The sequence below is a fragment of the Pundamilia nyererei genome, unplaced genomic scaffold (assembly GCF_000239375.1).
Source record: "Pundamilia nyererei isolate P.nyererei 1_Seehausen unplaced genomic scaffold, PunNye1.0 scaffold00217, whole genome shotgun sequence".
NCBI lineage: Eukaryota > Metazoa > Chordata > Actinopteri > Cichliformes > Cichlidae > Pundamilia > Pundamilia nyererei.
Genome location: NW_005187618.1, coordinates 929043 through 941106, shown reverse-complemented (window position 1 = coordinate 941106; position 12064 = coordinate 929043). Strand labels below are relative to the sequence as shown.

Sequence of the window (12064 nt, the reverse complement as noted above, 5' to 3'; positions counted from 1 at the left end):
GTGGGGGAACTTGCACAATCGGTGGCTGACTAAATACTTTTTTGCCCCACTGTATTTGTTTCTTCAATGTGAGCGTACTAACGTGGATTTTCTAGTATTTCATGAATAGTTTTATACCTTCCAAAATAAAGCTTTTATTCAATGTTCTTTGCAGGACTTACAACCTCACAGTTTCAACCTGTGTCCAGACTTCAGGAAGTATGATCCTATGATCATATGATTCTAATCTGACTTTCCATCAACAAGCCAAAGAACAAATTTGTATATGACTTTGGGAATTGTATAAAATATTTGTATCTGCCACATAAATGCAGGCAATGGTCCTGTAGGCAATGTTTATGTAAATGCTGACCACAATCTCCTCCTCTGAGCTGTCACTTTCCTGCTCGAATGCCTGACCCTCCTCCACCTCATCTCATGACAGCACTGAGTCATCTCGCCACTGATTCCATAGAGTGAAATCACTCAGCCCTCGGTCATAATCCAAGCATGATCACTGTTAGAGTGAAATAGAAACAATATCATATCTCATCATTCAACAAGCCACAGCCACAGTGTTCACTACAAAAGGGGCAGAAGATAAAAAATAAATAACTTACAATTGAACACAGAAAAATCTAAATATCAAAACATTTTTATTCCGAGTGTCACGAGGTTATTCTGTATGTGGTATTAGGCACAGGAACTGCCCCACGCTGCCTACCCATCACAGCTGGGGAGGAGCTGCTCAGCCGTGTAAACACCACCTTCATGGCTGAGCAGCTCCTCCCCAGCTGTAATGGGTAGGCAGCGTGGGGCTTCTATCCATATAATGCATCACACGATCTATATTTCCTGCTTCTTCACTATTTGTTGATTTTAGTTGTTTTTTTTCCAGTTTGAATGAATGAAGTATGTGGTTGGTGTAGGCTGAGATTAAGAAATACAATAAAAAACTGTTTTTCAGCGTATCTGAGCATTCAGAAACAGATTGTTCTCTGAAGTCATCTTTTGTTCTCCAGGAATTTTGATTAGTGAAGAACCTAAAAGTAAAAAAATTGACCTCAGCAGTGACCTCTTACCAAATTCCTTAAAATTCAACAATACTCAAAGGCCTCTAATATTCACACGTGTACTTATTTGAGTTTCACACACAAATCCCAGCTACATACAAAAACAACCAAGCAATGACATAATCAAGAAGATCTGGACTTTCCAGTATTTCAGAGTTTGTGATCTTCACTGTGCAAATGCCTCTTGAAACTGAGTCTGAAATGTAGTTTATCATTAACTTCTGATGCGTTAAATGCAAATAAAATTGTTCTTTGTCAAGCAAATCTCGGCTATGAGGGGAAAGCCCTGGCTGGAGTCCTTGTGGCAATAACAATGATCTGCGGTTTCCTGTGAAACTGGTGGAGTTTTTAATCAGAAGTTTAATCATTTACAATTGTGTTATGTAATAAATGTGTTACAACTGGCTATTTATCTATTTGCATCATTGCTAATCTATCATAATTCAAAGAATGGACACAGTTTGGCATCTTGAGATTAAAAATTCATACAACATAAACAGAGATAGAAAAATTAAATCATTTTTTGCATGCAAAACGTCTAAGTTTTCCTAACACATGTCATATGTTAATGGAGTAAAGCTGAAATAGGAAGACAAACCAATTCATTGTAATCTCTTATCCAACTGGAGTTGAACGTGAGGTGGAGACTATTACAGCTGATGTGGGGCAAGAAGCCAGATTAAATAAAAGCAATGAAAAAATAGGAAAATATAAAGTTAAATTTCTACCCTAAATGTAAAAATGTCAAATTAAAAAGTGCAAGTGCAGACAGGTGGAAAAGACACTTTCAGCTCATTTCATGTGTTTACAGCAGCTGAGTGTTTATGAAGTGAATATGCTGCTCTCTGCTGATGGTGTTTGAAACTGCAAACAAGTGAGTCTTTCAATTTGAAATCTGAGGAGGAGGGACAATTTAGTTAATTTACGAAGAACAAATGTTGAGGTGGTATAACGAGAAGTGCCACTTCGGGGGTATTTCCTATTTTCATTTCCCTACTTATGCCAAAGACAAGCGGGACACATAATAGAAATGCATAAGCATAAACACATAAACAAACTGGCTAAATATGCATAGTAATAATTAATTTATTTCTGTCACTTTTTTTCTTACAAATTGGCTTGAATGGCGATGTTAGAAATTCAAGTAGCACAATAATAATAATAATAATAATAATAATAATAATAATAATAATAATAATACACCAAATAATTAAGTCATTAATTACTAGGATATCTACTGACATGTTGTCTTAGTTCCTGATTTTTAAAGAGGCCACACTTTTGAGTCTGTCTCTGGACTGGTTGTTTGCTGCTGCTATGAGTTCAGCAAGGTTCGGTGAACCCACAGCTGGGAGTGGTTCCCTGGTGGGTGGAAGGATCATACTTCAGCTTTTATAGGTATGTTGTTCCTGGTTTGAATGTCAGGAAAGAGCTGGTCAGGGGAATTGATTCAGCATTTTGAAGTTGTGCAAGATGATGATAATGATTTGTCTTCTCAGTGTTGAAATAATATTTAGTCCAAAAAACAAATAAAGAGATATATTTCACAACAATCAGAATTACGAGAGTTTGCAGAACTACCTACTGTAACTTGGTTTATGTGGTTTATTGTGTGAAGACTGCAGTAAGACATCTGTAGGGATGTTTTTATGTGCACATATATTGAGACAGAAATTGCAGTAATACATTTTAAAGGGCCTAATGACTAAAATACACTCACTGGACACTGTGTTAGGTACACTTGCTCAACTTCTCATTAGCAGAAATAATCAGCCAGTCACATGGCTGAAAATCAGTGAATTTAGGCATGTAGACATGGTCAAGATGACCCAATGAAATTCAAACTGAGCATCAGAATAGTAGGAAGTGATTTAAATTACTTTGAGCAAGGCATCGCTGTGGGTGCAAAATGGGCTGATTGGAGTAATTCAGAAAATGCTGATCTGGGATTTTCCCACACAACCATCTCTGGAAGTGAAGGAGAAAAGAAGAGGTAGCAAGCCTGAAAAACACCCACCATTAGCAGACAAGAAGCCTACAGTCCGTCTGGACTGTGTGAAGAAAAAGAAAATATAATTTTTCAGCCTCACTACCTCACTTTCCTTTATGTGCCTTAACCTGCGTGATATGTGTCTACTACTTTAATGTATTCATGATTTAAAAGTTCAGTTTCAGTATTTCTGTACTGACCTCTTGTAGCAAGATCTAATGATGTAACTGCTGTGCTGTCTTATTTATCAGTTACTGCATTTAGGTGGCACTGAATGTCTATAAGACAGCAACATTTAGGTATTTGTAATTTTCCATTCATCTCTATCTCTATATTTGATCAGCCTGCAAAGGCAGAGTTACGCCTGTACTCTGTGTATGTCAACAGAGCACTTATCTTTTCTGCCATTTCACATCTACTGTGTTTAGAGTGCAATATATGATTTTCCATATGATGTTCCATACTTAACATTGTTGGAGCCTTTTATGTTGTTGGGTAGCATAACGGGATTACATTGAATTTTTGTTGTGTTTAAAAAAGTGACTGATTTTCATGTAAACAAATAAAATGTCAAGGGACCAAACTGACTCAAGCACAGACCAGCTCTTTAGAATAAAAGTCAGGTTATTTACAAAAAACACCAAAATGTCGGGGTTTCCGGAGAAGGAGAGGAACAGGTCCCTGCACACAATTCAATCCACACTGCTCTCATGAATATTCCACGCTCCTGTTCAGTCACTCACGCTTTCACTAGGTCCGCACCACACCACACTACCAGAAACAGGGACAGGTCCAGGAAACCTATATACAAAGCAAACACGATCCTAGAATTAAAAGTAGAACGGGAAGGAGAGCCTGCAGTTTTCAGGCCCATCTTCTGTGGAACCAGCTTCCAGTTTGGATTCGGGAGACAGACACTATCTCTACTTTTAAGATTAAGCTTAAAACTTTCCTTTTTGCTAAAGCATATAGTTAGGGCTGGACCAGGTGACCCTGAATCCTCCCTTAGTTATGCTGCAGTAGGCATACGCTGCTGGGGGATTCCAATGATGCATTGAGTATTTCTTCTTCAGTCACCTTTCTCAATCACTATGTATTAACAGACCTCTCCGCATTGAATCATACTTGTTATTAACCTCTGTCTCTCTTCCACAGCATGTCTTTCATCTTGTCTTCCTTCTCTCACCCCAACCGGTCGCAGCAGATGGCCCCGCCCCTCCCTGAGCCTGGTTCTGCCGGAGGTTTCTTCCTGTTAAAAGAGAATTTTTCCTTCCCACTGTCGCCAAAGTGCTTGCTCAGAGGGGGTCATATGATTGTTGGGTTTTTTTCTGTATCTATTATTGTAGGATCTATTGTATAATATAAAGCGCCTTGAGGTGACTGTTGTTGTGATTTGGCGCTATATAAATAAAATTTAATTAAACTGAACAGAACAAGCTAGAGATTTGCACCGAGACAGAGACAGGTTACTCAAAGGATACTGAGCCACCACCTTAGTGACCCAGGTAATCAGGCAGCTCAGTGACAGGTGGGTAATCAAACCAGGTGTGTGGGCCAAGGGTATGAGCCTATGATGAGCTCCGTCCAGGCAGAGAGAGAGAGAGAGAGAGAGTAACAAAACATGTAGCCTGAATGCTGAGTCAGCCAAGGAGACACTGAGACCATGACATAAAAAAACTACATTTTGATGAGGGGGCCACTAATTATTATTATTATTATTTTTTTTTTTTGGAGTATCTCTCAGCAGTTATTTGGACATCAAATAGTTGGTAGGCGTCTTATTAACCTTATGAGAAAATCTAGTTTTATTCCGGTACAGAGCCATCATTAAGCAAACACTTATTCAAATAAAATTTCTTGTCAAAATGGCTGTAAAAAAGGAAATACATTAAACCAGGCAAAAAACATGAATGCAGTCTTATCTCTCTTTGGTAAACTTTCTTTTAATTTCTTTAAGTGGTCTTCAGGATGTCAAGGTTTGCTGTGTGGCAGGCAGTGGTTGGACCCGAACGCAGGACTCTGAGACAGAGTATTTAACTTAAAGGTGGCAGTTTTTATTCGCTGGCAAAAGCAAACTGAGAAACACAATACATGAGCACTAGAAATACAACAAAAACTCAAGCTAGGAAGAATGACCTAAACTGGGAGTACATGACATAACCTAACATGAAAACATGACGAGTGAGGAATACGTAGAGTGGGAGGATGCGACAACAAACAGGGGAATACTGAGGACTCAAACACCAGCAGGATAATGAGAAACAGAATGAAACACAGCTGGGACTAATCAGACACAACAGGACAAAGGGGAAGCAAAACTGAACACATCAACATAGGACGCAAGAGTGTCAAAGTAAAACATGATGTAAGCACAGAGACATGGACTTGACACTGAGACAAGACTGACTGGATATGAAACATGGAACACTAGAAGATAGAACAACAAATATAACATCAAGAGAACTAAAACCATGAATAACAATAAAGAAGAAATATAAATTAAACACAAAACACTGGCTCACAGACCCAGTGTCGTGACACAGGAATGGTTTTCCAGGCTTCTTGAAGGTCATTTAGAGCTCTCTTTTAGGTTTTGGCTGCTTTTTATCTGTTCTCTGTCAAGATGATCCAACTAAGCTTACAAAAAATGTTGAAGTTCAGCTCCGGAGAGGCAGATCCACTGTATGTTATTCAATCCATGTATGAATTTCCTGCATTGGTAATGTGTTTGGGGTCATTGTAATGCTGAAAATTGAAACTGTTGCCAATCAGATGGTTTCCACATAGTATTGCATGTTGGATCAAAATCTGACTCGCTGGGAGTGAGACATGTAATTTGCAAATATCCTGATAAATTGGCTCTAAGTGTGAATGGTTCTCTCTATGTGTTAACCCTACGCTGGTGACCTATGCACTGCACCTCGTACTCTTTGACAGCTCGAATTGGCTCCAATTCATTGTTTTAGTAGTTTGTATTACTTTGTAGAGATTGTAATGCATAGGGCAGGCTTTACCTCTGCATTCTGGTGTTACGACCCGGCTCTGCTAGGCGACAGGGGATGTAACATAAATGAGCCCAGAGACAGGAGGGTTAGATAAAAAGAAAAATATAAGGTTTATTAACACAACTGAAAACTGTTAGTGAAACAACTCACTAGGCAATAGGGTGATTTGATATATAATATATCAAATCATGCTCCCAGATTCTGGGAGCATCATACAACCTGTTCCCATGTTCTGCAGTCAGCTCATTTTTTTCTGCTTCCAACACATCAGCTTTAAGAACTGTCCATTCACTTGCTGTCTGATTTATTTCACCCCTTATTATGTGCCACTGTGTTACAGGGTAAGATTCCTTATCTGTTAGTCACTTAAACAATTTTATTTCATCTTTGTACAGTTTGGCCCCACTTTACAAAGTAATAGGACAAAGTATACAGCAGGACAATAATATAGTTAAATATATTGGGAAACAACCATAATGCAAATAAATGTAAAACAAAATGTTTCAATATAAGAATTAAGAAGAATTATACAACATCAACATTAAAAAACATCACAGTCGCTCATTTTAATGGTGTGGCAAATGATATGTGTCTTACCACTTGCATGTGAGACCTAATCTTGTATACACGCTTAGTGGTCCAGCTTCTAAAAAGGCACCAATAAGAAGCTCATTTGGCATCATGCTTCTGTTCTTTCTCTACTCATGCAGAAGTCTGATTTTGTAAACAAAGTAGATAAATATGTACATTTAGATAAAAATATAAATACAACTCAAACTTTTACAGTGTCATAAGAGAAAGCATGGTTTAAAATATTAAAAAAATCAAACACTTAGGGTGCTTCATAATGTTCAGCTGGTGGGGAAAGTGCAGTCTTTAAGATCTCTGAGTGCATTCACTGTAGAGTGCAACAGAGCATGGCACTCTCCATTAGAGGGGTCATGATTGCGGTCATGATTACTCACGTTGGCAGGATGGGACTTTGTTGCTTTTTCCAGATGATTCCTGCGATGGCAGCAATGATGCCTAGGACCACTAGTGTAAACTTGACTGCAGTGACAATAGTTTTTCCTACAGAGACAGAAGAAAAACCGGTTTGCTTGGGTTGTAGTTGTGCAACATGACACAGTAAATTGAACTTAATCTGTAGACTGAAGTAGATGACTCTTACCAGTACCACTAAAAGCTGTGTCCACTGAGTCACAGTTAGGAAGCGTCCACCCAGGCTCGCACTGGCACTCACTTTTGTGGTTGCACACCTGGAAAGCACAAAGAACATGTTGCCATTATTAGTCTTAAAAAATACACTTCAGTGAAAATGCTTTATTTAAAAAACAACAACAAAAACACTGACCTACCATTTGAATTTAAGTAATATAAAACACTGCATGCCCAGTATAACTGGTGGCATGTAATTAACTAGACTTAGCCAAATTTGAATTACTTGGACTTTTCTTGCATATTCTGTTCATAGTAACATATTATCCCTACATCACTTTAGCTTCTGACCAACTGACTCTAGTTTTATTTAGTTTTGGATAGACTATAGGTAAAATACGTATAAGATGCTAGGCTAAATTATGTTATTATGATCAGCTAAGAGTTTTTCCTTGCATCAGTTATTCTTATAAAATATAGCTAAACTAAAGATTTTTTGGGGCTCAAAGTTTAACAGAGTTTTTGCAGAGCCAATTAAAAGGCACCAAGTAAAAAGTAATACAAGACCTTAATATTAAGCTAACTTCCCAAACTGCTTTGGATATTGGACGCTTATGATTTGTTTTTCTCAGAACAGTCACTTTTCAAAAGCAATTTGTTATATCCATTTTTTTACTAACTTACAAATCACACACTTCATTCAGTGCATATTTGCAATGACACTGCAGTTGCAAATGTTTGCATATGGTTCTACAAAAGTCTACATGAGTAAGTTTGGGCATGGTTGTATATCTCACATTAGCATTTCAGGGACGCCTTAAAAGGGTGTCTTTGTCTTTATAGGGCTAAATATGACCAATATGACCAATATGACCCCATTAAGATTGAAGTTATAAAACATTAAGTCCAAAAGTCAATGCAGGCTATGACATCCACCTTTTACACATAAGCTACATTTTAAACATGGATATGTTGGATTAGCTGCCCCCGGATAACAAAGGATTTAGTTAAACTTTGCAGCGAGAAATCACACAAAAACTACTTTTAACCCTTTGATTTTGTAAAGTTGATCTTAAATTTCACTCTTAGTGGCATTAAAGTCTTTAAAAGCTTTAGAACCCTGTTCACAACTATGAGGGTATGCAGCTTCTCCTCTTGATAACCTTTTGAAAACAGATGAACTAATAATGAAAATACCAGAATGTACAGTCCAGCACAAAACTGTTATAAATCAGTTCCACCTCAATGGATCAGTTTTTGGTGTCATCATGTACTCACAGCATGGCCTGGGCATTTTGCTGAACAGTTGGTGTTTCTGTATGCTGTCTGCAGATCCACACACTGATTCTGGCTGCACACCTTGGAAAAGACAAGTCAGACGTATATTTAACTTTATTTTGTTCTACACTGTAGATGCAGTAAGCAAAAAGTGGATTCAGGAAGCCTGCTACCTTTCCATCTCCACATTTAGTCCCCGTTTCCACCTGGCCTTGGTCACCGGTGTTGTCTGAGAAGAATGCTGCCTTGCATGTGCCGATGGCGACCATCTGGCCATAGTTTGGGTTGTCATTACCGCCTTCACAGAAGAGCTTTCCACAAAGAACATCTCTGCAAAAGAAAGACAGTGTTTGTTTCTGATCATGTTTGGTTGATATGAAGAACGAAGAATCAAAATAAGGGTCGGCTGCAGAGCAACTGTTGCCCTGTACGTTCTACTGGGACTCACTCTTGCTGACAGGGGATGAACTGATTATTTGAGGGGCGTTTGCAGAAGCCATAGTAGACTCCTCTGGTGTTGTAGTTATAGCATCCTTGTTTGGCCTCCTTAGCACCTGATAGCAGCAGGAGATTGCATAAAAACCTAACTCTCCATATGACTTTCACATACATCCATATGCGTATTGACAGGATACTCACCTGATCCATACATCTTGACACACTGCTTAGGTCTCTGTGGACACTGACCGTTGTAGCAGTACCCTTGGCCTCCATCACATGGGAGCCCATTCACAGCAAACACATCCTCCGGACAGGTCGTGCTCTTCCCATCGCAGTACTCTGCCAGATCACAGTCATCCTGCTTTGCACGGCACTGTCTGGAGGTAGGCAAGATCTGTGCCGAGCATATTCCATCAACGTGTAAGTTATCTGAAACATTGTTTTTCTTAAAGTGTTATATGATTAAAAATTCCAGCGCTATGTCAAACACCCTGAGTGTGTGAGCTCTGTAAACAAAATATCAAAATGTAATACTGTGGTGTTGGTTCAAACATTTGCAATATCATCTAATTACTTGAGGACTGTAGCTGAGCAAACAACTGGATCACTACAGCCAGAGGAGAGACTTTCAGGGATGAAAATAAATAAAGAAAAGAAAAGAATAATCCTTTAATTGTCCCACAAGGGGAAATTTGATTGTAACAGCAACAAGAAAAACACATGTACAAACAAACAGTGAACAGGACACAAAACAGAAACATACACGATTTTTTTTTACATATTTACATTAAGGGTAGTACTGTACTGTTACGTGCCAAGAGATGTGGCTTTGCTTTTGTGTTCTTTTTATCTTTCAGGTGTCAAGCCTCGACCTATTGGAAAATTCAAAGTTGATTTGCATGTGTCTATTGGCTGGTCTGGGCACAGTTGGCCAATCACTCTCCGAGGACCACTACAAATGCTCCCTGGCCAGCTAGTGGCTGCTGGCTTCTGCTTTATGACAAACATTTGCGTGAAGGCTTCTTTGTATTGTGTGTGGTGGGAGGCTGGACAGGTAAGCTGGGGTACCCTATACACTGGCTGCAGTTTTAAACTGTTACACACTAGGTTATTCGGTTGATGTCACTTTTGTATGTTTCCACTGACCTTTTTTCGAGTAGCTAGGTAGGTCTTTTGTTTTGGATTTTTGTTTTAGTTAGGATTAGTCAGTGTGGTCGGTCTGCGTTTTCTGAAGTCCACCATCAACTCCTTGGTTTTCCCGGCGTTGATCGGCAGGTGGAGTCTGCTGACACCAGTCCACAAAGTTCAGAGTCCACTGTCTGTACTCTGAGCCGTCCTCACCTGTGATGAGGCCGACTATGGCAGAGTCGTCAGAGAACTTCTGTAGGTGGCAGCGTGAGGAGTTGATGGAGAAGTCTGTAGTGTAGAGGGTGAAGAGGAACGGTGCCAGCACAGTTCCCTGTGGGGCCCCCGTACTGCAGACCAGCGTATCAGAGACACAACCCTGTCCTCATGTACTGTGGGCGTCCCGTGAGGTAGTCCAGTATCCACTGGGACATGTGGTGGTCCACTCCTTATAGCTCCAGCTTGTCCCTCAGAAGTCATGGCTGGATGTTGAAAGCACTGGAGAAATCAAAGAACATGATCCTCACAGTGCTTCCAGGCGAGTCAGAGTTCTGTGCAGGAGGTAGATGATGGCGTCCTCCACCCCGATGCCAGGCTGGTAAGCAAACTGCAGCGGATCCAATGAAGATCTCACCAGGGGGCACAGATGGTTTAGAACCAATGTCTCGAGGGTCTTCATCAGATGTGATGTCAGGGCTACCGGCCTGTAGCTGCTGAGGTCCTTGGGATGGGAGGTCTTTGGTACCGGTACCACACATGAGGTCTTCCACAGCTGTGGTACTTTCCCCAGCGACAGGCTCAGGTTGAACAGATATCCTAGGATGCCACACAGTTCATCTGTGCTGCATCTCAGGAGCCTGGAGCTGATGCCATCTGGACCTGCAGCCTTCCGCACCTTAATCTTGCAAAGCTTGTTCCTCATTTGAAGTGCTGAGATAGAAAGAGTGGATTTTGGGGGAGGGGGGTGTATGTTGGAGTCCACAGCATACACCCTCCTGGCTGGGAGCTGAGAGGTGGGAAGTCCTGAGATGAAAGACAGGCAGTGCCTGAAGATGAGGGAGATAGCTTCAGGGGGGACGATGCTGGGAGGGGTGGGTGGTTGATCAAACCTATTAAAATATTTATTTATGTCATTCACCCACCCCAAGTCTCCTGCAGCCTTGGGGTTGGTTTTTGTCCTGAGATTGTCTTCAGGGTTTTCCAAACCCCTCTGATGTTGTCCTGTTGCAGCTGCTCTCTGTTGGCTCGCTTGGCAGTAGGCAGAACAGCGGAGCCCCTGAGGGCTAAGAGCTGATCCCTTCTGTAAACAATGGGAGGTCGGACCTACACGCGCTCTGTTCTGAATATTGTCAATTTTGTACATGTTTTTTTTTTTGTTTTTTTTGTTAGTGTGCTGGCCCTTTAAAAGAAAGGCATGGTCCGTGCGTGGACAGAAGGGTCAGAAAGACTCAGACAATTGACAATCGACTGACTAACATGTGTTCTGTACTGTTCTCTCTTTGTGTTAAACTCCCTGAGTGTGAACATAGATAAACAGCCAGCCAAACTCCTTTTCAAGAGCCAGGAAGGTGAGCGTACTTGCTCCTTTAATGACTCCAAACATAGCAATCATCTTGCACTGACATCATTGAACTGGAGTGAAACTAGAAAAACACATAATACAAAACTCTTAATCGATTGACATATAATCAGCAGGTAAATATATTCAGGCACTTACACAGGAGATCATGAAATAAGTATACTGTAGATATCCCAACTGATATTACTACAAAGAAAACAAGCAGGTAGTAGGTGAGCGTACACTTGTATCATTAGCTCAGAAGCTACACCCTATAACTGCACTTCAAAGAAGGTACAAAATAATGTCTCAAAACACCCTATTATTAATTGCTTAATATACAAAGAACTGACAGAACTTACGACTATTGCTTTCTGAAGGACTCCTTTGAAGGATTGCTTTGGATTCCACATGAATGATTACAAAGTTGTAGCCATGCTTTTCCCACTGTTCTCTG

At 40.2% G+C, this 12064-nt stretch overlaps 1 protein-coding gene across 1 annotated transcript in view; it reads right to left on the bottom strand.

Annotated features, from left to right (window-relative positions):
* Positions 1-6734: 6734 nt before the first annotated feature.
* The window catches only part of LOC102201662 (zinc metalloproteinase-disintegrin-like batroxstatin-3), a 24274-nt gene continuing 18944 nt past the window's right edge, over positions 6735-12064 (bottom strand). The window contains exons 14-20 of the mRNA XM_013914699.1: positions 9123-9318; positions 8932-9037; positions 8657-8813; positions 8484-8564; positions 7219-7306; positions 7013-7118; positions 6735-6761 (exon numbers count right to left, since the gene is read on the bottom strand). Of these exons, the coding sequence (XP_013770153.1) occupies positions 6746-6761; positions 7013-7118; positions 7219-7306; positions 8484-8564; positions 8657-8813; positions 8932-9037; positions 9123-9318 (750 nt within the window). The 3' untranslated portion in view covers positions 6735-6745. The remainder of the gene's footprint in view (positions 6762-7012; positions 7119-7218; positions 7307-8483; positions 8565-8656; positions 8814-8931; positions 9038-9122; positions 9319-12064) is intronic.